The 27,085-nt window shown below is 45.4% G+C and overlaps 1 protein-coding gene across 1 annotated transcript in view; it reads right to left on the reverse strand.

Moving 5' to 3' along the window:
* Positions 1-27,085, reverse strand: part of LOC144790708 (cytochrome P450 2J2-like) — a 111,109-nt gene that overhangs the window by 53,290 nt on the left and 30,734 nt on the right. The window contains exons 3-5 of the mRNA XM_078665428.1: positions 22,107-22,130; positions 15,745-15,918; positions 15,472-15,613 (exon numbers count right to left, since the gene is read on the reverse strand). Coding sequence (XP_078521554.1) covers positions 15,472-15,613; positions 15,745-15,918; positions 22,107-22,130 — 340 coding nt within the window. The remainder of the gene's footprint in view (positions 1-15,471; positions 15,614-15,744; positions 15,919-22,106; positions 22,131-27,085) is intronic.

Here is a 27,085-nt window from a genome sequence, read left to right on the forward strand (position 1 = left end):
CTTACTCATACCACAGGTAGGTAATTACTAGATGTGGTATTTTCATGACATTAGGAGTCTTTGGTCTTAAGTGATGAATAACTGTGTGTAAATGTGTGTTCCTCTTATTCCAAAGTCTTTTCTTTGACATATTGTGTCTAGAAAATATCCTAAATGTGCAGGTTTTGATAGGACTGTGCAAACTTTTCTTAGATTCTTTTTGCATTCTTTTTGCATAGTTTTGGAAAATTTCAGAAAAATTACATAACATTACAAATTCAGCATTTAGCATTCTATTTTAGTGTAAAATGTGTACTTGTGTTCAATTTTGGAAGCAAGAAGATCACATTTAATGCTAAAAGAATAGGCCAAAAACACAACTGTTGTGAAGAGAATGCAAGCAGGTGTTGTTCACAGCAGTTGTGTTTCTGGACTATTTCCAGTGAGCCGATTTTAATCTTAATGCTCGTGAAATTGTATGGCGTGGCATATTATGTAATATCGCAACACAAACATTACGGAAATGCCAGAAATTTCTCAGGATTACGCCAGCATAACAAAAAGTTCAGCTAAACCTAGTTTTATTGCAACACTCCTTCCTACAATTTGGGCAGAAATTCTTCCTTATTCACTATTAACTTTAAATATGTAATGAGAACTACACTTGCTCTATCCTTTGCTTAATCTTCCCATTGTTAACCTTTTTTACTGACATATTTGTATCCCTCGCTTCTCTGGTTTGATACTTCTTCTCCCAACTATGTAAAATGTAGTTTTGTAGCTTTTTCTGAGCCCTTTTCTTTCCCTCCTAATCAATATTTTGTATGCATTTCTTTTAATCCCTTTTTATGCAGCTCTTTATTTGTCCACCTTCACTTCCTTTTTGTCACAGCTTCCATCTTCTCTGTTTACATTTCTGTTCCAATTGTGCCTCAGAGTTTGTGGAACTTGGGGCTGAATTTTTGACTCCCCATCCCCACCCCTCAAGACCCCCAAACCTGAACTGAACATAAGCTTCATGGACAGTCCTCATCAATAAAGTACACGTGTTATAGGAACCACGAAACCCTGGCAAGCTTCATGTACCTATGCTGGTCTATTTGTGAGTTCTGCAAATCTAAAACCAGATCCACGGTTTTAGACCTGTCAGCCTTAGCGTGCTATTCCCCTCAACTTTTTGCCTTCTTCCTCCATTTTGTCTAACCTTGTTTTTGCTGGCCTTAGGAATCTGAGCACTTTACCACTGCAAGCCAGCGCAAAAGTGCATGTGCTCTCACCTCAAATTATGGTAATATTGGCTCATACTCAATTGCCATATTAATTTACTTATATGCCCCTAGTAAAGTGGTACTATAAATACCCAGGGCCTGTATATTAAATGCTACTAGTGGGCTTGCAGCACGGATTGTGCCACCCACTTCAGTGGCACTTTAAACATGTCTCAGGCCTGTCATTGCAGAGCCTCTGTGCAAGGTTTAAAGTGCCATTTCGACATAGCAAAATAAACATTGCCAGGCCCAAACTTTCCTTTGTTATACATATAAGTCACCTCTAAGGTAGGTCCTGGACAGCCCAGCGGGCAGGATGCAATATATTTAAAAAGCAGGACATGTAGTTTCGTTTTTTGCTACTGCAAGTCCTATATCTCCCATGATGTTTGGATTACCCTATTACATTTCATAAGTGTAATTTCCAAATGGGAAAATATAACTGATTTAAGTTTAGTGTCTCTGAAATCCTAATTAAAAAATCCCAATTTCTAGTAAAGTCAGATTTTAATTTGCAATTCTGAAAATGCCACTTTTAGAAAATTGGCATTTTCTTGCCTGCTGCCATTTGGTGTCTGCAGCCTGTCTCTGGTCACATGACTGGGTGTAGTTGGCAGTTGGGCTTTGTTTATTCCTCCTAGATAGCTACACACAATGGGAGCTTAGGTGTGACAGAGTGGGCTATCACTGGCAGAATGGGAGGAAGGAACTGGATACAGCCTCACTTACACTTGAATAGACTGTTTCCTGTCCTGATACATAGGGCTGCATACACCATGTAGTTAGTCTGGAGCCAGGGGAAGGGAGGCAAGGCACCTGTGCACTTTTAGAGGCATGCCTCTAAAAGCTTCTCCCCACTTCAAAGGCACCACTGTGTATAAAAGAAGGACCTCAAACACCACAACCTTAGTACACTTCTGTACCTGTGGATAATCTGCTGTGCTGCTGAAGGATTGCCACTCTACTGGACTGCACTCTGCTGGATCCCTGCTTTGCTGTGATGATCTTCTGTCTGCTTCCCTCTTGCCAGGGTGATGACTGGACTTGCAGCTCTTGGGCGTTTTACCCCAGAGTGACTCCAGGGGCTAATTGGCTGGCCTCCTGATCTGAAGCCAGTCTTTCAGCCTCCTGCACCTAGACTCTGCCATCTGTGAGTCATCCTTGCCAAGTGGTCCCACCCCTGTCCTGGACCATTGGAAGTGGGCCTAAGGTAGCGGTGACCGGCACAGGTAAAGCGGGGTGGAAGCGGGGGACGTCGACAGATGACGGAATATATATAATTAAATAAATAAATAACACCTATTTTGTTGCCTGTCGGCTTACCCCCTGCCCTGCAATGCTCTGCATTTACCTGTGCTGGCTGCCACTGGCCTAAGTGACATCTTCTCTGCTGAGTAATGTATCCCAGAGCAGACCCACATCGCCCACCATAGTCCTCGGAACCAGTGCATCGCCTCCATGGCATGGTGCATTCATAGCCCATGTCCTCGCATTTCTCATTGGGGGCAGCCTCGACAATGACGCCTTACTCCACATCACAGCCTAGTAGTTCCTCGGAACCAACACATTGCCAGTTTTGTGCCACATCCCTGGCACCAGCCTTGGCATTGCAAGCCCCACCCACAGGATCCTCAATGACGATGCAGCAGGTCCTTGGCAGCGCTGCATCTCAGAAGTGCCGCATAGCTTCAGCTGCAGGGCACATCTTTGACACGGATCAATGCAACGCTCCCCAACTAGGATTTAAGGTACTCTGTTCAGGGGTCCCTGTAGCAGTTAATGCTCCATTGCGGTTGGCCTGAACTTGTGACTTTGTCCCGGTCTGACGTAATCAGATATCTCTAATTGGCGCTTTGTGCTCTTTGGTGTAATTTTCACAACAAACTTTAAAATTCAATAACTCTAGTTCTACTAATTGGATATTTGTCATTCTGTACTGTTTTATTTATTAAAGCTTACTCTATTTTTCTATATCTGTTGTGGACTCATTTTGTGGTGTGTTTTAACTGGTTTTCTGTTTGAAGTGTTGCACAAATACTTTACACATTGCCTCTAATTTAAGCCTGGCTGCTCTATGCCAAAAAACCAAGGCGGTGAGCACAGGTTAATTTGGGGTTGGCTTGTGCCTTACCCTAACAAGGATTGTCGCGGTTGTTTGACCAAGTCGTACACCCCAGTCAACCAACAACCTGATTTCTTACTCAAGGAGCTCATTTAAGGTCCAACGTAGGTCCAAGAGAAAGAAGGGCTTCATGAATCCTATTATAGGATCCACAAACCCTAAAAAAATACACTTTAAAGAAGGCAAGCATCGTGGGACTTGGCCATACACTGTGCATTGGACACAGGGCCCTTTACTGCTGAGACACTGTGAGAATGTTGGTGTAATGTTCTCCCTTGTTTGAAGGTCTTATTCTAGTTTTTGTGTGCGTTGTACTGTTCTTGTCTCTTGGTCTTCTAATCCTGTTTGTTTGTGTATCCAGAATCCTTGTCTTGAATTCCAGTGTTCCTAGTTCTGTCTGCATGCTTTTAGTCCTTAACTTGTTTGTGTCCAGATTCCTCCTTATGTACTTCGGTGCTCCTTGATCTGCATGCATCCTGTCCTGTTCTTGTTTCTTAGATTCTAGCCCTTCTCTTCCTAAATATCCAGTTCTCTTGCTCCATTGCTTTTACCCTTTCTTGTGTGTATGTGAAATTCTTAGTTATTGTAAACAGAGATTACCAGTGACTTTTGAGGCAGGGTGGTTATTTCACAGAGATTTATTTAGTGAGCGTCTACCATCGGACATGTTGGTTGCCTTCCAATAACCTGTGAGATTACCTGTTCCTTGTCTTTGTGCTAGAGGTCTTATCCATTACACAGTGCTGATTTTCCACAGAGCATACAAACTATCAGTTACAGTTCTTTGTCTGTTCCTCTGCTTACTTTCCAATTCTATCCAATTATGTTCTGTAATGCGTTTATGCTGTCTTTCTTATTTTATATAATGCAGGCATTACACAGTTCATATCCAGCATCCCAATTCCAGTACCTTTCATGGTTCTCCATTCATCAGCTTCTGTCCGCTTCTTCTATGTTTTCGGATACTCCCTGATGTGTGTTAAACTCCTTCTCTTGAATTGCCTTGTCTCTGTAGAGAACAAGCTCTTCCTGTTAGGTAGTGTAGCCCAGTGGCGCAACAAAAGCCCCTACAGACCCACCGGTGTGAGCGGGTGGGGCCCAGCGTTGGGCCCCCTCTGGCACTGGGACAGATTTTTGGCCTGAGACTGGATCTGGAGCATGAGGGGAGGGGGGGCTGAATGTACATTTTGGAAAGGGGAGTGGGGCACTCAAGTTTTGTTATGCCACCAATCAATCCCTGGTCTTAGCAGAGAGCCTGACAGATGCAGGTTATAGCTGAAGGCCAGTACCTACAGCCAACCCCTGCTGTGCACAGAGATATGCTGTACATGGTGGGGCCTGGCCACCAGTGGGGGGTTGGATGCAGGTCTTGGCACTAAACCTCTGCTGCGCATGGCTGAAGGCCACGCTTGCTTGCAGAAATTAGGAACAAGACCTGTGGCCCACTTCGCTGACATGCGCAGCAGTCTGGCTCTTGGGAGTTAAGCTCAGGGCCTGACTGAAGCACAATGTGAGCTGGTCGCTCACACAGAGTTGGATGCTGGGTTTGGCCTTTGGCTAACCACCTTATGCACAGCCAAGGGCACAGTACTGGTATCATTACATGATGTCAGCAATTGTGTCATTTCAAATGTTGTGAGTGATGCTTTTAATGACTTCATTTAAATTATCATGAGTGATTTCATATGAAAGGTTATAAGCAGTATGTAAGTTAAGTATATATATATATATATATATATATATATATATATATATATATATATTCACTGAAAAAACCATAGGTTATAGACCATATATAGTTAGGGATTAGCATTTACAAAACCTTATTTTACTCGCACAAAACCATTGAAATTCGCATATATAGTTAGTTGCGCTAACTATATATCGCGCACCCGCAATCCACTGCTGATGATGTCACATATTACATCATTCATGACATGGTCAGTGACATCACTGATGACATCACTGATGACATCTCAAATGACATCACCGATGACGTCACTGATGACATCACTGATGACATCATCCAGTGACTGTGTGTTTCTGTAAAGTTTAAATATGTTTGATATATTGAAGAATGAGTGGATGTATAAGTGTCTGGATGAAGGATTTAGTAGGTGCGTGACTGACTGTATGAGTGAGTGAATAAATGTGTCGTATTAAATGCATGGGTTAGTGACTAAACTGTCTGAATGTGTGCATCAGTATGTCTGTTGTGATGTAAACTGCTGCATGTGTTGATCATTAGCTATACGAGAGGCTATATGTGTTATTGATTGGTTGCCCAAGTATTTGTATGGGAGATTGAGTTTGTGTGGGGGTGGCTGGGAGGTGTGTGACTCTGTGCATAGATGTGTGAGCAGTTGATTCACTAGGTGTATGAGTTCAAGAGTGCATGTGGAAACAGCTACATGGGCGGTTGACTGTGTGCATGAGTGTATTGATGAGTGAATGGATATCTCAATGCTACATGTCATAGTAAGTACATATGTAAAACACAGTACATGTGAGAGTTGGCATATATAAATAACTGTGCATGAGAGCCACTGAATGTGTGAGTGGCTGTATGGATCATTGTGAACTTGTATCAGGGATTGTATAAGAGAGTAAATATGTGTTAGTATATGTTTGAATAAGTAAGGTGTGTATAACTGTATAGTTGAGGAAATGGAGGTGAGATTGTTTCTTTGCATGACTGACTAGGTGTGTGAGTAATCCATGGATGAGTGACAGTGTGTGAGTGTCTGTATACACTGAGTGTATCTAAGGTTATATTAGAGTCTGAAGAGGTTCATCGTATTAGCACAAGAATTATGTCAAATGAGATGTCATCAGTGATGTCATCAGTGATGTCATTTGAGATGTCATCAGTGATGTCATCAGTGATGTCACTGACCATGTCATGAATGATGTAATATGTGACATCATCAGCAGTGGATTGCGGGTGCGCGATATATAGTTAACGCAACTAACTATATATGCGAATTTCAATGGTTTTGTGCGAGTAAAATAAGGTTTTGTAAATGCTAATCCCTAACTATATATGGTCTATAACCTATGGTTTTTTCAGTGAATTTTCAAGGTTTTGTAAATGCTAATTCCTAACTATATATGGTCTCTAACCTATGGTTTTTTCAGTGAATTTCAATGGTTTTTTAATAGCAAATATCATAAGCTGTCGAATGTCAAGTACGTGGTAAGTAAAAACATTTTCGTGTTTATGCACACTGATCTGCTTTGAAAGCTGCCCCCCCCCTCATTTCTATTAGGAGTACTCTCTCTTTGCAGATAGTGAAGGGTAGTTAACGCAGGCCTTTGCCCCCGTTGTAATCCGTCGTGCCTGCTTCTCTCTCCATTTGATTGATTGTTATCCAAGCATTTACTGTTTTAGAATTGGTTCTCTTTGGTTCATTCTCTATTTACAAACAAGCACAGAGTCGCAATACTCTGTTTAGTCTTTGCAGATAGTGAAAAATCGTGTAAAAAAACAAAAGGAATCGAGCAAAATCAGTAGGCCACTAATGGGATCTCTTTTTGACCTCGCTAAAATAGAAACATTAGGAACAAACCCTCATGAGAAATACGAAACTAGTGAGATGAACTGAGCTCCACACCATGATGGCTGCAAGACAGCTCGGCTCCGCCACCCACCCCGCCCAAAATAACGATAAACTCTATGCAAATATTACAAATATATACAACACACCAGCAAAGTAACAGGGTAAAACATTTTATTAAATAACTATTTACATAACTATTTTATACTTTTTGTTGCCCGATCCGGCTAGCTCAATCGATCGAGCATGAAACTCATGCACTCTGATAGTTCAAAGTTTTGAGGAGTGCTTGTTAGACTGTCTGAAGCTTATTTGCACCTGCTACATCTTCACTATTCTCAATGTAAGTGGGGGCTGTTTGAGGACGTGACTGCATTTGAAAACAATGTGATGCGGTGCCTCCCTGAACCGCTTGACGGAGGCCCCCGAGGGACGGTGTGATGGCGCGGACTCGGAGGGGGCGCTTGGCTCCGGCCCCCTCCCCAAGTCGTGTTGCCCTGGTGTGGCCTGAGATCGCCCCCGACATAGGTGGCCGCCTCCCGGGGTCAAGCGGAACTTTTTGCCTTTTGGTGACTCTTCCATTCTTGACCTTGTCCCACAATCCGTTTGACCTAAAGACACGCTGTAGTGGGGCGCCCCTTTACCGTTTCAGTTGCCATTCCGCCCGCTTTTGCTACACTGTGCCTCTTCCGCTATTCAGCTGTTTACCGCCCGCTCTTGCGACTACAGCGTCTCGCTCACCATGTAGTTGAGTTGCTCCCGCTCTTGCGGTGCAGCGATAGGCGGCTGCCACAGGACTCTCAAAATGGCAGCCGGCTCTTTAGATTTGGGCGTGGTCCACTAAAATGGCCCTGCGACACCTTGGAACTCGGACGCTTGTCTTCTAGGGCTTGGGCTCCATTCTCGAAAGCGTCCCCTCAGCCTTGAAGATTCTACAAAAGTCTTGGGGGCCCCCGACTCCCGCAGGCTTCTGGTGGGGAGCGGCTGCCATGATTGCTCGTGGAATGGCCACGACGGAGCTACGAGATGGTGGTGCTCTCATGCTGACGCCAGCTTCAGTCTGAAACATCCAGAAACACTGTAGACTACCAATTCGATCAGTTCCGGTAGCGCCCCAAAGTGACCCGGTAGAGAAGAACTTGCCCTCCCCTCTTTGACTGATGGTTCTTGTTGCCTGTCCCTTCTGTTGTCATTTAACAGAACTATTTAGCCTGCTGAAAGGGGTTGTGTTCCGACCGCTGGTTGGTGGAGACATTTTGACTATATTCTGGACCTGCGTTGTCGCGTAATGCGTCATATGACGCGCCGCGTTAGCGCATCCGGAAGTGCTCCGGTGCGCGAAGCACAGCTTCCCGGAAGCGATCCGGGGCGCGGCGCGCAGCGCGTAACGTAAGCATAACAGGTCATGTGACTTGTTAATAAAACTTTTCATTGGTTCATTTTACTTTTCTTATTCTAATGATCAAAGGCTTGGTCATATGACCTAAAAATTACACTTTTTATTACTTTCGAACATTATTTTTTCTTAAACATATATGTTATAATGTTCCAGGCTAATGTACTTTCCCGGAAAATTTACAACTGTCCTGCAAGTAAAATATATTCCCTTTTCGAGAAAAAGGGCGTTTCTTCGTCCCATGACGGAGCCGTTGAGCAAAAGAGGCTCGGCCTGCTGTCTTAGTCGCCGATACGCCTGAATATCAGATTCTTATCGATCACTTTATGTTGCAGGAGTAGAAAACACAACAGCCCTTGACCATTTATCTTTACTGCGTTCCTGCGTATTATACCTTTTACCCTTCATGTAATTGGACTGCTTTATTTCACTTGCCTTTTACTGATTCGAAAACAGTGACTATTATTAAAAACTTTACCAATGTAAATACTACTACCATGTTTTCTTTTAGAAACCTTTATTGTGAAAATGTCAGTATACAAATACGGGCCTATAACCACGTGGGCCGGCCACGGAGCAATCTGTAATCGTATATGATGAGGAGACATTTGCACTGTAGAGGAACGTAACGGGCGGGCCATTAGGTTGCAAGAACTAAGGTGTCTAACAGTTGCGGAATCGGTGGACGTACATTTTATAATTAAAATACGACAGGGCCAGTTACAATAAAATTATCTAGATATACATTTGCGGGCAAGTACCATGGGTGACGTTAATTCGAACTTTCAATAGTACAGTAATCAATAACACATCAGAACTTAATATCAATAGGGATGTCGAAATATTCAATCAATTCTCGTCCCCGCCCGCCATGTGCTTCAAAACTGCATACGTATCTCGTGATATCAAGGTTGTGCAAGCAGTACACAACAAGGAGTTACGAGTCCCATTTATTCCGGCGCCATTTTGGGCGAGGACGGGCAGGTCCAGGATATAGTCAAAATGTCTCCACCAACCATCGACTATGATGATGTTCATATGCTGTATTTATTAGAGTAACACTCATCTGTCCACATGAAATTAATTTGCCACAATCTAAACATGTCATTTTAATCTTTCCAAAGTTCTTCTGAATATTTGGGACCGTTTGTCTTGCCTCTGATGCTGTCAGTGCCACTTCTTTGGTGAATGTACTGGCAGGCCGGGGGTTGTCCTCCAAATCTCTCTTTTGTGCAGCACTATAATTAATCGGTGCCACCTCTCCATATGACGATGCATGGTATAATTACCATAACTATATTTTTTTTCGGTTCCTCTGGAGAGTACATCGTGGCAGATGAGGCAGGTAACGTACCGGGCATTTACCTTTTTTGCATGTAGAGGAAAGGAAAAAAAAATCGAGCGTCCGAGTTCTAAGGTGTCCCAGGGCCATTTTAGTGGACCAGGCCCAAATCCAAAGAACAGGCCGCCATTTTGAGAGTCCTGTTGCAGCCGCCTGTCGCTGTAGCAGCAAGAGCGGGCGAAACTCAGCTAGATGGCGCTCCACTGCAGATGAAGTGCCTCAACCTGGAGAGGCGGGAGAGGCTCGTTTGCGCCGCCTCCCCTCCCCCTTCGGGCACCCCACGCCGTCTTTCGGCGCAGCATTGTAGGATGGCCACACCAGTGCGGCAACTTGCTAGACACCACCTCGGTGCCATCCGGATCTCGGCGCCCCACTGCAGATGAAGTGCCTCCACATGGAGAAGCGGGAGAGGCTCGTTTGCGCCGCCTCCCCCCCCCCTTCGGGCACCCCACGCCGACTTTCGGCGCAGCATTGTAGGATGGCCACACCAGTGCGGCAACTTGCTGGAGACCACCTCGGTGCCAACCGAATCTCAGCGCCTTGTGGTGTCTTCCATTCCGAAAATATTGTTGGCAGCATTTTGAAAGGAAATATAAACAGCCGTTTGTGGCCCTCACTACACCGTTCTCCTAGTGAGTCTCACATTGTTACATTTAGGAAGAATGTTGAAGAGTAGTATGTTGAAAATCTGAAGCCATTGTTCTACAAACTCTCAACCAGCCTTGGATGGAAAAATCCTGAAGAATGTACAAACTGAAAAACAGTTTTTGTCTGTATAGCATCAGCAGCAACGCTTGAGTCAGCTTTGTGTGAAGCCGCCATTTTGATTCAATCAATAGCGTCCCCCTGCACACATTCAGGGACCTGGTCGTGTCTTCAGGTCAAACGGATTGTGGGACAAGATGCACAAAGGAAAAGGAAAAAAGTTCCGCCGGACCCAGGGAGGCGGACGCCTATGTCATGGGCGATCTTAGGCCACACCAGGGCAATAGTGAAGCTGCAGCAGGTGCAAATAAGCTTCAGACAGTGTTACAAGCGCTGCTCAGAACTCTCAACTATGACACCACCTCGGTGCCATCCAGATCTTGGCGCCTTGTGCTGGTTCCGGCCTATTCACACATCGGTCCGCTACTGACGCCACCTCACAGGCCAACGGGGCACCCCACGCCGACTTTCGGCGCAGCATTGTAGGATGGCCACACCAGTGCGGCAACTTGCTGGACACCACCTCGGTGCCATCCAGATCTCGGCGCGTTGTGCTGCATTCGGCCTATTCGCCACAAGTGCGCACGCAACTCAGCTGCATAGCGAGTGAAACACCAAGGGGCGCCCCACTGCAGCCGAGGAACCTCCATCTTGGGGGCGACGCACAGCATCACATTGCTTTCCAATGCAGTCAGATCCTCAAACAGCCCCCACTGACTGACGCGAACTCACAGGCCAACGGGCGCCCCACGCCGCCTTTCGGCGCAGCATTGTAGGATGGCCACACCAGTGCGGCAACTTGCTGGACACCACCTCGGTGCCATCCGGATCTTGGCGCGTTGTGCTGCCTTCGGCCTATTCGCACATCGGTCCGCTACTGACGCCGCCTCACGTGCCAACGGATTTTCTACGCTTTTTATAGCCCTATGCCGCATAACAGGTCATGTGACTTGTTTATAAAACTTTTCATTGGTTCATTTTACTTTTGGTTTCCTAATGATGAAGGCTTGATCATATGACCTAAAAATAACACTTTTCATTGGATTAAAACATTTTTTTTTCCCAAACGATGAAAGCCCCACCTTGTTTCTGGATGTTTCAGACTGAAGCTGGCGTCAGCATGAAAGCACCACCATCTCGTGGCTCCGTCGTGGTCATTCCGCGAGCAATCATGGCAGCCGCTCCCCACCGGAAGCCTGCAGGAGTCGGGGGCCCCCAAGACTTTTGTAGAATCTTCAAGGCTGAGGGGACGCTTTCGAGAATGGGGTCCAAGACCTAGCAGACAAGCGTCCGAGTTCCAAGGTGTCCCAGGGCCATTTCAGTGGACCAGGCCCAAAAAGGAAAGAGCCTGCCGCCATTTTGAGAGTCCTGTGGCAGCCGCCTATCGCTGCACCGCAAGAGTGGGCGCAACTCAGCTGAATGGCGGATTTTGGCACAGTGTACCAAAAGCGGGCGGAATGGCAACTGAAACGGTAAAGGGGCGCCCCACTACAGCAGACGAGCCTCCACCTGGGGAGGCCCGTTCACGCCGCCTCACCCCCCCCCCCCGGGGCGCCCCACGCCGTTATTCGGAGCAGCATTGTAGGATACCAAAACCAGTGCGGCAACTTACTGGACATCACCTGGGTGCCATCCACATCTCAACGCGTTCTGCTGCCTTGGGACTATTCGCACAACAGACCGCTACTGACGAGGCCTCCCCCCGCACCCCCCGGGACGCCCCACGCCGTTTTTCGGAGCTGCATTGTAGGATACCAAAAACCAGTGCGGCACCCAGGTAACATCACCTGGGTGCCGTCCAGAACTCAGCACGTTGTGCTGCCTTGGGACTATTCGCACAAAACACAGCTACTGACCATTGTTGCTTCTTTTTTCAAAAAAATGTTTAAATGTATTTACTGTTTTTGTTGCGTTGTATATATTTATAAGTTATTAAAGTTTTATAATCCTACTACTTTGTTGGAGTGCTATATATTTTTAATGTGACACATAATTGTAAAAACTTTGATGTACAAAGAGGCATCCCTGGAATCTTCCGCTTCAGGCTCGGTCCCCTCCCCAATCACAATACAGGATGGTTTTCAGATAGTAGGAACGCGTGTGGTGTGACGGATCTCATCGGGTGGGGGCCTTGATCTACTGTAACTCCTTTGAAGAGGGGTGATTCTTTACAGCGGGGGCCATAAACTACATCTGCAGGGCTAGGTGATAGCCTGGGACCGGCCTGGACAATTGAACACAGAGGAAGAGGAGTGTCAGAGGGTGCGGTAGTGAATAGGGCGAAAGGGAGGTGTCGGGCGGGCACAGGGTGTGATTCTCAAGGAAGACCAGCGCAGATGGGGGGAGGTTTATTGCCCATGCATAAGACAGAGAGCGGGGGTGACCAGTGCCTGGGGGAGATGCTTGCGAGGGTGGGGAGCCATGCTAAGGATCGACAGCGTGCAGAGAGTGGGTCTGGTCAAGGCATCTAAAATGGCTGCCGTGCACGACAAAAGTGTGGCATTTGAAAAAAGGCAAGATGGCGCAGACAATGTTTATCAACACTTCCTGATTTCCTTCGAATCGAACGTTAACAGACGTTATCTCTCCCACACTACCGGTCCCCCTGGGCTTAAACGCCGAGATGGTAGGGACTGCATCCCGTGGAGATAGGCCGAGACGTCACTCAGCAGAAAAAAAAAAAAAGTCTATAAACATACAATAAGTTAAAAGTCAATCATTCTTGTTTCCTTGTAGTACGCTCCCCAGTCCGCTTTCCGTTACGCGTACCGGGCGCACCCCACCCTAGGGTGTCAGGGAGGATCTACTATGTCCCCTTATGGTTATTTGCCCCTTCGCTTTGGCCTCCTCTTGTCTCTCGATCCTACCGAGAGACAAGATGGCGGCCGCTCCGGATTGTTTAGAATGTTGACAGACACCGGAGAGCCAATCAGCTTCGCTTCGCGAAGTTCCGTTACGCGTCAAGTACGAGAACCGGGGCGCTGCCCGGAGCGCTGTTACAGATATATATCTTTTTTTGAACGTTAATTTCTCAAAATCCACTGGAGCACATATATTGAGACCTAGCAAAGGCACATCGGGCTAACAGTCCCTACAATTTTGCCAAGTTTCGTGCAAATCCATTCAGCCGTTCGGGCTAAAAGTGAGGCCAACCGCCCTATGGAAATTGACATGGGAAAAACGCGTTTTGGGAGCCCCCTTTTTTCTCGGCCCCCCCTTGACGAACCCCCCCAAATTTTAAGTGGCTGCTCAGAAACAAAATGTTCCATTTGCCTGAAAATTTCAGCCAATTCCGTCCACAAACGCCAAAGTTATTAGACATAGAATTTTCAAAAATCCCATAGAGAAAAAATCCTAACTATATATACCTACTGGCGACCGCCAGTTGGTAATATATATAAATAGATTTATCAAACACGAGGAGATGATGGATGGAGCGCTGACATTTTTCAGTCACTCACCACCAGTCACAGATCTGAGTTGAATACATCGGCGTTCTTTAGCTCACTTTGCCACCCCAGGATAGACCAAGCCATATACAAATCAGTCTTGAACCTGTTCCTTATGGGCACAGTCCAGCCCGAACTGCCAAGCCAGGTCTACCCTGGACCGAAAACAAGCATCCTGGGATCGGTTTCGGGGTAACACTCCTCATTGGCCAGGATAGCTTGAATCCAGTGGCAAAGTGAGCAAGGAACCCACATCTGGGCATACCCTGCCAACTTAGGGAGAACAAAGCAAACACATGGAGATGATGGGCGGAGCACTTAAACTTTTCAGACACTCACCCCCAGTCAAAGATTATGGGAACAGTCCAGATCACACTGCCAAGCCAGGTCTTCCCTGGACTGGAAACACGCATCATAGGACCAGTTTCGGGGTAACACCCCTCATCAGCCAGGCTGGCTGTTCGGGCTGGACTGTTCCCATGGGGAAGATAGTCAAGACTGAATAGCTGGGTCTGAACTGGAATGGCTTGGGAACCCAAAAAACAATGGATTTAGGGCCAGATCTCAGTACTGGGGTGAATGCTTGACATTGTGCAGCATTCTGTCCATCAATTATTATTTTAGCGTTTGTCACCCTGAGTGGGACAGGTGTGCCTTGACGTGGGTCCCATGCTCTCCATGCCACTGGAGTCAGGCTAGCCTGGCTGATGAGGGGTGATGTCACGAAACCTGTCCCAGGATGCTTGTTTCCAGTACAGGGAGGACCTGACCTGGCAGTTCGGGCTGGACTGTTCCTATGGGGAACAGGGTCAAGACTGAGTTGCATATGGCTGGTTCTGAAGTGGAATGGCTTGGGGAGCAAAACAACGATCGATTTAGGCCCAGATCTCTGTACTGGGGAGAATATTTGACATTGTGCAGCATTTTGTTATGTTATGTTATGTTATGAGGCATTTCTTGAGCGCACTGTCACCATGAGTTTCCTGGCGCTGATCGGATCCTGAAAGTGGACAGAGGGAATTTAGTGGAGGTGGGAGAAGAGTAATGTTTTTAGGGATTTCCTGAAAGAAAGAAGGGAGCAGAAGGACTTAAGTGAGAGTGGGAGGGAGTTCCACAGCTTAGGGGCCAGACAGGAGAAGCTGCGACCACCTGATCTAGTGAGTTTGAAGCGGGGATGACTAGGAGCTGGAGGTGGGTGGACATCAGGGTACGAGAGGGACAATAAGGAGTGATTAGGGACTTAAGGAAGACAGGAGAGGGACCAGTAAGAGCCTTGAAGACCAGGCAGTGGACCTTGAAAGCTATTCTTTCACTGACTGGTAGCCAGTGGAGTTGACGTAGTAAGGGTTGGGCCGACTGCCATCTGGGGATTTTAAAAGCAAGCCTAGCAGCCTGGTTCTGGACGATCTGTAGCCTGGACAGCTGAGATTTGGGGAGGCCGTGGTATATTGAATTAGAAAAGTCCATCAATTGTTCTTTTTGCATTTATATATATTTATTTCACTCACTCTCATTCTTAGTTTTCTTGAACTCTGATTAATTTAATACTTTCTGTCATTCTTTTCCCCTCCCCCTCCCTCTCATCTCGCTCAATTTCTCTATCTTCCTTCCACACCTTTCGCTCGGTCCCGTTACCGTCTTGCACATTCTTACCCTGAATGTCTGGATAAGCCACCATGTAGAGCAATGCCCAACGCAGGGTAGTAGTGGCGGTTTCTGTCCCAGTAAGAAAAAGGTCAGCCACCATCTGTACCATGTTTTCTTCAGTATACGTAGAACTGGGGTCATCTCGGGTCTATGAGTGGTTCACACAAAGACATGGTTAGTACACTGTGTTTTATTATTCAATTGGAGCACATTGAACTGTAGTAATAGGAAACACTACCAAAACATCAGTGCAGTCAAGCCTCATTTAGTATAACATACCTTTGATATTTGATCCAGATAGAAGCCAATATAATCTTGGGGATTTTCTTCTGGGTTTTCCCGGTGATTCTTGACCTCTCTCTCGATGAAATTAAGAAACATGCGGTAGTGCTGGAAGACATTGTGGTGGGGTCCTGGAAGAAGTCTCATCAGTTGTGGGAAAAGGTCATAAATCTGCAGGAAAAACACAGATGTTATCAGAAGATGAGGGGAAACTCAGGAAAAATAAAATTACTTAATGCATCATTGAGGAATGATCTGAATTGCTGGGGCCGCATTACAGATAGTGTCCCCTGATCGCTACACACGTGTCCCATTTTCTGCACCCCTCAGCACTATCAGACAGGGCTTCAGATGCTCATATGTCCCTTTGTGTAATCCGGTGCTGCCTCAAGAGTGCATTCTCCAATTTGCATGGAAGAAAGGAAAAAATAAACAGGAAGTGCATTTAATGTGTGTCGCAAAGTGGTGATGCACAGTCAGTGTGTATCCTGAGGGAATCCTTCCAGAGAGAGTAAAGGAGTCCAATTAACAGTAACTCACTGCACCCACCTGCATGGGGATCTCTGTCTGACGTCCAGCTATCACCAATACCAAGTCAAGGGCAAAGCATGTGAGAGTTTACATGTGATGGTGCCTGTGCCACTATTCATTCATGGAAAATATATAGACAGAGAAAGACGCTTTGAGTCAACCTCATTTATCCATTATTTACTTTGGCTCTGGAACCTTTGGCCATTGACTGTAGACATTGTCAAACACATACTGAATCAGCCGACAATATTATTTTGGTTGCACCATTTTCCTATTGGCTGATTGGGTGTATCCTTCCGCCCCCATTAGAATGCTATAGGGAGTGCAAAGTACTCTGAATCACCACATTTTCCTCACATTTCTCTGATACTCATTTCCTAACGGCACACATGCATTTACTAAACAAAGTAATTCTTTTTGTAAATTTCTTTGAACAAAGGCAGCTATTTTTTATTGTTTTCTTCAATTTGTCTGTAATTATTATTAACAGCCTCATATAAAGGTCCTACTCTTTATGGCTTTGATACAAATCTACTATACTAAGACAGTAGTATGTTTCAAGGGCTTTCTTTGTAGACAAAATTGAAAAAAGCACCTATGCAAGCACATAAAAAACAAGCATTGGCAAGCCAATAGGACTGTATTTAGGGCCAGATATATCAACAGTTTTTGCATTTGCAAATGGACCAGTTCACAAAACATAACATATAGAAGCCTCCCTAGACCCTCATACCTTCTAAGGTGCGCATTTCAAGATGAAGTGTAGTGGATGCTACACATGCATTTTTGAGGCACGGGAGGGCGCATTTCGTGTTTTAAAGGTGGCTCGCTTCATCTCCTCAGAAGTGGCAGCCATCTTGATTAAGAGACAGGTTACCGGCAGCAATGTCATTCTCCTCATTCTTCAGCAGTTTTCAGATAAATCTTCTGTTTGTTAACTGGTGATGACCTCTTGGTTAACTTTCCTTCTTAGTGTTTAATTCCTCACCACTTTTTATGTCAAAGTGTGAGGGAATATTTACAGGCATACCTGTTAAAGACCAGTCTTCTATTTTTAGATGTTTTTGGCTGCTTTTTGAGCGTATGTGCTGGCTCTCAGTGGCAACTGCTATAAACCAAAGGATTTTATAGCTCCACTTGTGGCAATTTGAGTGCATGGGTAGATCAAGAGTTATTATTATTAAGCCACCTATGAAGTCCTCTCCTGGCAAATTGCTTATGAGTTCTCCTGTGTTATTAATATTTAAGGCAATCGAGGGCTTCACTTCAAGTTAGTGGTCTACTTCAGCCTCTTCTTCTGTTTTCCACAGGCGCAACTTCAAGCTTGTAATATCTTTATTCGGCAATTTATCACCATAAAAGAATACATATACATATACATTTCCAATTTACCAGTAAAAGATTATAAAATACAATAAAAAGCAAGGGCACCTCATTTCAATAATTTACTACACAGAAGTTCAACATCAGCCTGTAGGACCCCCCAGGAGCAGTTTTAGTAAGCGGGAACGTATCAACCATGCATTTCCCAAAAATTTGGCCACCCCACAGATCATAATAGCAGATGAAGAATCTGTAGAGAGGACACGTAGTGCCTGGCTGTGGCACCTCAACCCTAGTTCCCTACAGACGGGTTTCAACCAGAATTTCCGCGCCCCTTTGTAGGCTGGACAAGCGAAAAACAAATGAGCCACCGATTCCTTTGGGGCCGCACAGCCAGGACATGTACGCAAGAGGGCATCAGAATTCGACCATCTCGCCGTAAAATCATGCACCGGGAGCGTCCCATATCGCAATTTTAGGTACAGCGCTCGATCCAACGGTTTAGTTATCAGGTCTAGAAATGGTTCCAATTTTCTCACACACTTAATTGACAAAAATTGGTCAGTGAGAGAGCCCACATTCGTAGCCCTCGTGGCATTACTCTGTACCCAATCCCAGTAAAGTTTTTTAATAACAGCTTTGGGTGGCGGAGATTGCGACTCCCATGCCTCTCTTAGTCCCAAATTAAAGGCCAGTTCTTTCAATTTATTTAGCCATCCTATTTTATTACAAGTGTCCAGCAAGAGTAGATCGTCCAGCCCTTCTGCATACTTTGCAAGCTCCTCAGTTCTTCTTAATCGGGACCAGAAAAGCAACGGGCGTAACCTCACCAAGTCCTTTAGTGTTCTTCTGCCCAGATCTAGTCTTAGAGGGATCATTGGGGTGGAAGCGGGAAGGGCTACCACTTTCCTAAAGAAATTGTTTTCCGCTACCATCAGATCTGTAACCCCTTCGAACCCCCACAGTTCGGAGCCATAAAGTGCTGCCGGAAGAATCTGTCCCTCATAGATGGCCATGGCTGGAGAGACCGGTTTACTACTTGATTCCCGGAGCTCCTTCAGCGTCACCCCGGATACTCTACGGTGACTAAGTAGCATTTTGGAAAGATGATCCTTCCAGGTCATACGGCTGTTTATCCGGACTCCTAAATAGTCAAAGGATGCGACCAGCTCGAGGGGGGCATTATTGAGCACAAAGTGATTTTTAAATCTTTTTGAGGGGGCAAAAGCCATCAATTTAGTTTTCGATGTATTGATGGTTAAGCCTCGGGAGGTGCAGAAGGAGCTAAACCGATTCAAAAGTTTTTGTAAGCCCACCGGGGATTTAGAAATTAGTAGGGTGTCATCCGCGAAGAGAAGTGTGGGGATTCTCTCCCCCGCCAGGGATGGGGCATCCGTCTCTTCCCCCTTCAGATGGTCCACCACTCCATTTACGGATAGGGAGAAGAGGGTCGGAGCCATGACACAACCCTGACGTACTCCTCTCCGCACAGGGATCCTATCTGTTAGTTGACCCTGGGATCCCCATCTAACCCTCGCATAATTCCCCTCGTGCAGCTTCACGATTAGGTTCAGAAGACTGCTGGGAAAACCCATCTCTCCAAGTATTTGCCAAAGTTTTGCACGAGGGACCAGGTCGAATACAGTCTTGAGATCTATGAAGGCCATATACAAACTGCCTTTCTTGATGGTAACCGCCTTCCAATAGATTGCAAAAAAGCGAAAGACCTGGTCCATCGTGCCAACCTTCCTTCTGAACCCCGCTTGTAAGTGGGAGAGGATACTAGCCTCCTCTATCCAGTCGCCAACTCTTGAGATGATGACCCTGCCGACCACTTTCTGGATGATGTCTATCAGACTGATAGGTCTGTAGTTCGCAGGGTCATCTCTTGCCCCCTTCTTATACACGGTGACTACCTCGGCCCCTTTCCAGGAGTCAGGTACCTGGTGTCCCCTCGTGATCAGATTCATTATTCTAGCAATTAGTTTGGCCCAGGCCTCTGGCTCCGCCATCAACAAATCTCCAGGGATCCCATCCTGCCCGGCGGCTTTCTTAGGGGTTAGATGTCTAATCGCCATCATTACTTCTGAGGACGAAAATAACAGAGCATTGTCCTCTAGATGGACCCCTTCACCCATACCGTTCACCCCAAGACTAGGTGTTTCCTCTAAGTCGCCGTATAGGGATGAAAAATGAGTAAACCATTGCTGACTAGTTATATGAGCAGCCAATGGTTGCGATTTTCTCTGCCTTGTTTTATTAATCAAATCCCAAAAAAGGTTCGGGTTACTACCGTTCACAGCCGTGGAGAGTTCCTGCCAATGCCGTTCCTCCCACTCCCGTTTGGCCAGTGATAATGCTTTCAGATAATCCTTCCTGGCCGCTCTAACCAGTAAAGGGTCCCCTGAAAGCAGGGCTCTTGTCAGATTTTTCCTTGTGCTCTTACAATGATCAGTGTACCATGGTTTACAAAGAGTAGAGGGTATAGCGGTAGCCCTATTACCTTTCCCTTTCGAGATGAAGAATTGGCCAACTTGATCTATTGTCGCTTTGTAGGCAGAGTCAAGTGAGGGGTGTTGGGGGTCGATGATCCGATTATCTCCCTCCCAGATCTCTAAATTAGAAGTCAAATCCTCAATCAGGGATTTAATGATACCTATATCATCCTCCTTGAGGTTAGCCTTATCCCATTTCAATCTACGGTTGTTATTGGATGGGATCACCTCTTTAGTTATTTTTAAGGAGTCGCTCGCCCGCCTGACGTTAGAAACCCCCCAATTGAACTTACAGCACAGGGGGTTGTGGTCACTATCCTGACTTGGAAAGACCTCCATATCAATAAGGTCCGCCCAGAATCCAACGTCCATTAAGATGTAATCTATTCGGGACGGCCCTGAGAGTCTATTAAAGGTCAATGCCCCTGACTGGTCGGATATGGTCCTGCCATTAAGGGCTCTTAGATTGTGGTCCCTAGTCAGTGCATTAATTTGAATGACCCTGGGTGACCACTTCTTAATAGGGGGAAGGGAGAGCGTTGGAATGGACCATTTCGAATCCTCCTCTTCAATTCCTAAGGGATCATCTCCAAGGAGGGGTTCGAAAGTACAATTAAAATCACCCCCCACAAGGATTTTAGCCGAACCAGAGCAATTGGCTAAGGCCGAGTCAAGAGCTGTTAGGGTCGAAGAGGTAGAGTCGCCCGGTGTCCCTCTCGCATACACATTAAAAAGGTCAAGCCTGACGGCATCCTCCCGTCCTCTTGCCGAAAGGTGGAGTATATCATTACACTCCACATTGTGGCATGTGACCACCCAGTTCAGATCTATTTTTAACCAAACTATGAGCCCACCCGCTGGTCTACCCTTTCCTTTGCTTACAGCAGGCACAAAGTGGGTGGTGTACCCCGATTTATATAGCGGAACTAAGCTCCATGTTTCCTGAAAGAGGCAAACATCAAACTGCTCAATGAATGTATGCCACTCCGGAATTTCGAGCTTCCTCTTTAACCCAGCAATGTTCCAAGAAAGGAGGTTTATTACCCGCCGTCCTCTAGGCATAGAAGAATTACCCACCACAATCACACTCTCATTAACCACCCTGCTCGTAAGACTCCCCCCCTCCTGGACCAGTGAAGCGGAGGTTGCAGAGCAACCAGCCATAATATTCAAAGGCCCAGCTAGCCTAGAATCTTCAATGAGGTCATTGGTGGTGGCCATATGGGCTGTAGGTAAACTAACTTCTCCTGCGTCTATATTCCCACAGAGTAGTCCAGGATCCTCTACTCCATGGAGTTCATTATCCCCCCCCCCAGGCCCCAAACTTCAATCGCAGTCTTCCAGCCCTGACAGCTGGGAAAACCGATTGTAAGAATCCAACGGGGTAAAAGGTATCAGGTGATTCATCCTTGAGCCCGGGTTCAACGTATGTCTATAAGGAACCATGGACCAAGCGGAGTGTAAATCGGGCATCCTGGTGGACTGATGCCCATACTGGGGATGATTGTTAATATAGGGTAGTGTAAAGGACGGCCTAGAAGACTGAGGTCTGTTTGCGTATTTAGTGGTAGTGACTTCTAACCTGGGATAGAAGTATGTTAAAGCCCGTGGGGTGATGCCGGTTTCCCCGTTCCCAGGTGGCCAGTTTAAGATATACTCAACTGCCCGAGGGTCTCTAAAGTTGACCACCACTAGATCCCCCTCTATATTTTTCGTAGTACTCCCCAGCCAGTTAATCCTTCTAACATGAACTATGTCCCCATCTATATTTGGCGCTATCGGCCTATGCAACCTCAACCAGTGGATGATTTTATTCTTAAGGTCAGCATATCCCTCCTTCTTGTTTCCTGTTAACTGTGGCACCCCCGTTAGAATCACAACATAGGGCACAGCTTCTGGGGGGATCTCTACTTGTGGGACCCTTTTATGAGATGTTCTACTTTTTTCACCATCCCCATGTGCATTCTGATTGTTGCTAGTCGAGGCCTTTAAGGTTGGTTTGGTGGAGACAGCACCCGATACAGTGGCTGGGGCCTTTAAATGTTTAGGCGGCGATGTATTTTGTGGAGGGGGAGCAACTCTACCCTGAGGCTGACTAGTTTGCTTAATCTGAACAGGGACAGATGAAATTCCAGATTTCTTTTGAGGTATAGTGGGAGGGGGCCCTGTCAGGGGTATAGAATGCACCGCCCCACTTCCTTTATTAATGGTAGGAGTGGACATACTAGTTATGGCAGCTTCCAATATGGTTAATCTAATTTCAACCTTTTTAATAGACTCATTGATAGGAAGGAGAAGAGATCTCAACAAAAATTCCAAGTTCCCTGTCACTGAAGAGAGAAGTTGGGGTGTAGTAGCGGATGGGGTGGCTCTATCGTTGTTAACTGGAGCCACATCATGTATGGCTACTACAACAGGGCAATGAACCGGTAGAACCGCACCCTGTGGTATATGATCCTGCTCTGCAGCTGATGGGGTCTCGGTTGTAAGGAGAGTTTTTATCCCTTTACCAAAGTCGGTGTGCGATGTTTTGGCTGTACCTGGTACCATCCTTTGTTTCTTCCTTCTTTTACTAGGGGGAGGGCGGTGGATCTGGGCTACAGGTAAGGACTTAACTTTCTGTTGCTTAGGTTTAGAAGTCTCAATAACGCGGCTACAGCTAGGGGTAGGTGAGGCAATTACAATATCATCCGAGGGCAAACAGGGAGTGGCTACAAAGTCACGAAACAGTAAAGGGACTCCGTCTTGGCTTGCGTTATCCTCACTCAAATCAATCAAATCGGTCGAATCTCCCTCCCGGTTCAATACAAGTAAACTATCGGTGAGGGGTCTATATTTCATATTCTCAACTGAGCGGCGCCGCTCTGCCCTACGCTCAGCTAGAATAGCGTCCTTTTCTCCCTCACTCTTCTTAGGAAAGTAATTCTCCAATGAGCCATTGCGTAATTTAGGATTTTTACCCGGAGTAACCTCTTCTGTTGCCATAACCAACTTGTGATGAGACACTAACCTCCGAACTACAAGATAAAAGGGGTCAGGCCCAGCCCGGCCTCTTCCGGCCCCGGACGGCCACAGACGGTCCCGCCCTTGTCCCGGGCTTCTCCCGGCGCGCTCCCGCGCGCTCCCGCGCTGCGGGAGGAGACTGCTCCTATAAAGAAGAACTAGGAACTTAGGGGGCGTGGCCGGCAGGGAGAGGAGCCCAGCTGACAACGGGCGCGCGGGGACTCCTGGAACTTAGAGTCCACCCGCTCTACCCTCGCAGCCCTGCCGGTGTCCCAACGAAGCCCCAGGCAAATTCCTCACAGCTGCTAAAGCCGCGAAGCGGGACCCGCGCAGCGGGTCCGGCGAGCAGCAGCGGCTTAGCAGACAGGTATCCAAGAACGGAGGTCCGTGGCGTGGTGAACTTTAAAATGAGTGTCCCGAAGATGTGAGGGCTGGAGGTGATTAAATCCGCTGTGTTGGGGGCGTGGCCGGCAGGGAGAGGAGCCCAGCTGACAACGGGCGCGCGGGGACTCCTGGAACTTAGAGTCCACCCGCTCTACCCTCGCAGCCCTGCCGGTGTCCCAACGAAGCCCCAGGCAAATTCCTCACAGCTGCTAAAGCCGCGAAGCGGGACCCGCGCAGCGGGTCCGGCGAGCAGCAGCGGCTTAGCAGACAGGTATCCAAGAACGGAGGTCCGTGGCGTGGTGAACTTTAAAATGAGTGTCCCGAAGATGTGAGGGCTGGAGGTGCAACTTCACAATCTAACATTGGCAAGGCATCAATTGAAAAGGCTCAAAAAAGACCCAGGTTCTCTTACAAAATCTACACCTGCAGTTTCTTTGGATCTTTTATTGGAAGAGATCAGGGCATTGCACCCGTTTATGGAAGATACTTATGCCAAATTACAAACTCACAGTGATAGATGGTCACTCATAGAATGATTAGCGCAACTTCCAGCAGGGGAGAGAGTCCCCAATTGCACTCTTAGAACTTTTTAATAAACTTTAAACCATTTGTATATCTTTTCCAAGAATCAATTTTTATTATTATTCTTTTCATATCAATTACTTTCATCAGTGAACTTGATGAAATGGTTTTCATGATGTTTTGGTTTTGTGCCCCATGCATTTCGGGCCTAGCCCTTCATCAGGTGCTTGATGATACGATGGGTTATTCAACATGGGTTTTACGTTCAATATTCCAACGAGTATGAAGAGTGTTGCGTAGGTTTCATACCTTCTTACGCCATGTCTCCCTTAAAAGGTCGGATGTGCTGTCTTTTCCATGTGGTCCCCTTCCCACTCTCATCAAATTATTGTTAGGTATGTTCCCCTTTTTGTTACTTGGTTGGCTTCCTTCCTCTTCTCTAGTATTAGATCTACTCTTTATTCTATTCTTTGTTTTCTCTCTACTGTCTCCCTCCCCCCCTCTTTTTGCTGGAATTACCCTGGATATCATACATTTTTCATCTTTCTCATAGAAATATTATTCTCACCATTGTTATGGCTTTGTTGCTTCCTTTCTCAGTTGTCGTCATTTTACAATTTGTTTTATCTCAATGGTTTTGACAGTGTTTTTTTAGAATGTATGGGGTTTGAACTCTCCAATCAAAAGACAATGAGTTCTAACTCATGTGTCAACGTTTAATGGCCATATATGTTTTTTTAGCAAGAATCCCGCCTATCTCATATTGACTCTATGAATTTACGGAAGAGGTTGTTGGAGAAGTTTTCTTTTCACCTGAAATTGGGAAAAAGCCTGGTGTTGCAATATTGTGTCACAAGGCCTAAAAAGGAGGGTAGATTGTTATTGCCTAAATTGTACATTGAGGAAGTTTTGATTGTTCTTTTTAATTTATATGGCCCCACTGCTCCTGATTCTAAATTTCGGTCCTTGATCTCCCAGAAGCTCTTACAGTAGCCAAACGACAATGTAGTTGTATTGTGTTATATTGTAATTGCATTTATATAGCGCTTACTACCCCTGATGAGGCGTCGCATCGCTTTTTCGGCGAGCAGCACGCTACTCCGGGACCCATAGAGGATTAGTGTTGAATTAGTATAGTGAAACATGCAAGTACATTTTAAGTGGTGGATAGGTTAGTAAGTTATTTGGATTTGGAATGATAGCAGAAGGATTGAGGAGGACAAATGTTTGTATTTATATAGCGCTTGTTGAAGCACGCTATTCAGGAAGCCTAAAAAGGATTAGTGGTGAATTAATATGGTGAAATATGAAGTAATATCAGTGGTGGATATTAGTCAGTTACTTGGACTGAGAAGGATAGCGGAGAGATAAAAGGGGAAGAAAGATTTGCATTCATATAGCACTTACCCCTGATGGGTGTTGAAGCGCTTTTCTGGCGAGTAGCACGCTACTCCGGAACCCATAAAGGATTACTGTTGAAAATGAGTATAGTAAAAAATATGAAGTAATTTGAGTAGTGCACATGTTACTCAGTTATTTGGGTAGTATATTAGTATCCTTAAATTGGAATTTGAGAAGTGAACATATTAGTCAGTTAATTTCGATTGAAAGGGATAGTGGAGGGATAAAAGAGTGAAGGATTATTTTTTTTAGGTCTTATCAGTAGGAGGATTCTTTTGGATGAGTAAAAAGGAGTTTTGGAAGGGAGGACTCAGAGGGAAGAGTTTAGAAAGGTTTGTTTTAGGGGATCGGTATAGTAAAAGAGGTGTCAAATGATGCAAGGGGGGGGTAGAGTAGGAGAGAGTCTAGAAAGGGCCACCTTGGCAATCACTGCAGCAGTATGGGGTCTGGGACAAATGAGAGATTGGATGCAGAGGATATACTGATAGATGTATAGGATGAGAGATAGTGTAGTGCATTGGAAGAAGTAGTAGAAGAAGTGTGAGATGAGTCAGAAGGTTGGGCTAGAAGATATATTGAGCGAAGTATAGGCTGAGAAATAGGTTAGTGCATTAGAAATGCTAAATTAGAAGAACGTGATAAATATATAGATCCATAATTACATTGAAAGTATATAGATACACAAAGGAGGTAAGTATATGTAGATTCAAGATATTGATAGAGGCACAGGATGAGAAATAGGGTAGTGCATTGGATATACTTTTTCAGGAGAAAAGTAACAGACACACAGATCCAAGTACATGGAAGGTAAATAGATGCACAATTGAAGTATGTACATGTAGACCAAAGATGATTTTTATTTATGCCCTTTTCCGGACAGACTCTCCTTATCTTATTACAGACCACACAAGAAATCACAAAATGCTTTTGTTCATGCTTTCCAACAGCAACATTTAATAGATGCCTGAAGATTATGCAATTCACCTTTACAGGAATATACATTATTCTCTCCAGTTCACCACACACAATCCCGAATTGATCATTTTTTCATATCACTTCATCACACTCGACTCATACAATCATCCAAGATCGGCTCTATTTTAAACTCTGATCATAGGCCGGTATGTGTCCATTCAGACATTTTACCCAAATCTAACTCTCCTAAAAGATGATTTAATAAGTCATTATTATTGGACACCCCTTTCACCTCTTCTTTCACTACTTTTGTCCAATATTTTTTTCTCTTTAACCAGACAGAGGAACTCTCCTTTAACATAGTTTGGGATGCTTTCAAAGCTTCAGCCCGAGATTTTATAAATGATTTAATTTCTAGAAAAAAGACGTGTTTCTCAATCAAAACAAATTCTTGAAGAAATGATGTGTCTGGAGCATATCTATTACGCTTCTCACTCAGCATTATCTAAATCAACTCATTATCCCCAAGCTTCAGTTTAATATGATCTCTACAGAAAATGCAGCTTTTTATCTTCTCAAATCTACTGCTAATTATTACAGAGGTGAAAATAAATCTGGCAAACTGTTAGTAAATTATCTTAAAATTAAACTAAACAAACTATTATCAAGTCAGTTCAAATCATAATCTTCATTCAATTGAATACAAAACAACTATAAAAGCACATCTGTAAAAACAATATACCAATATAAAATATAGACAATAA

This window comes from Lissotriton helveticus, chromosome 11, assembly GCF_964261635.1.
Source record: "Lissotriton helveticus chromosome 11, aLisHel1.1, whole genome shotgun sequence".
In the NCBI taxonomy this organism is placed as follows: domain Eukaryota; kingdom Metazoa; phylum Chordata; class Amphibia; order Caudata; family Salamandridae; genus Lissotriton; species Lissotriton helveticus.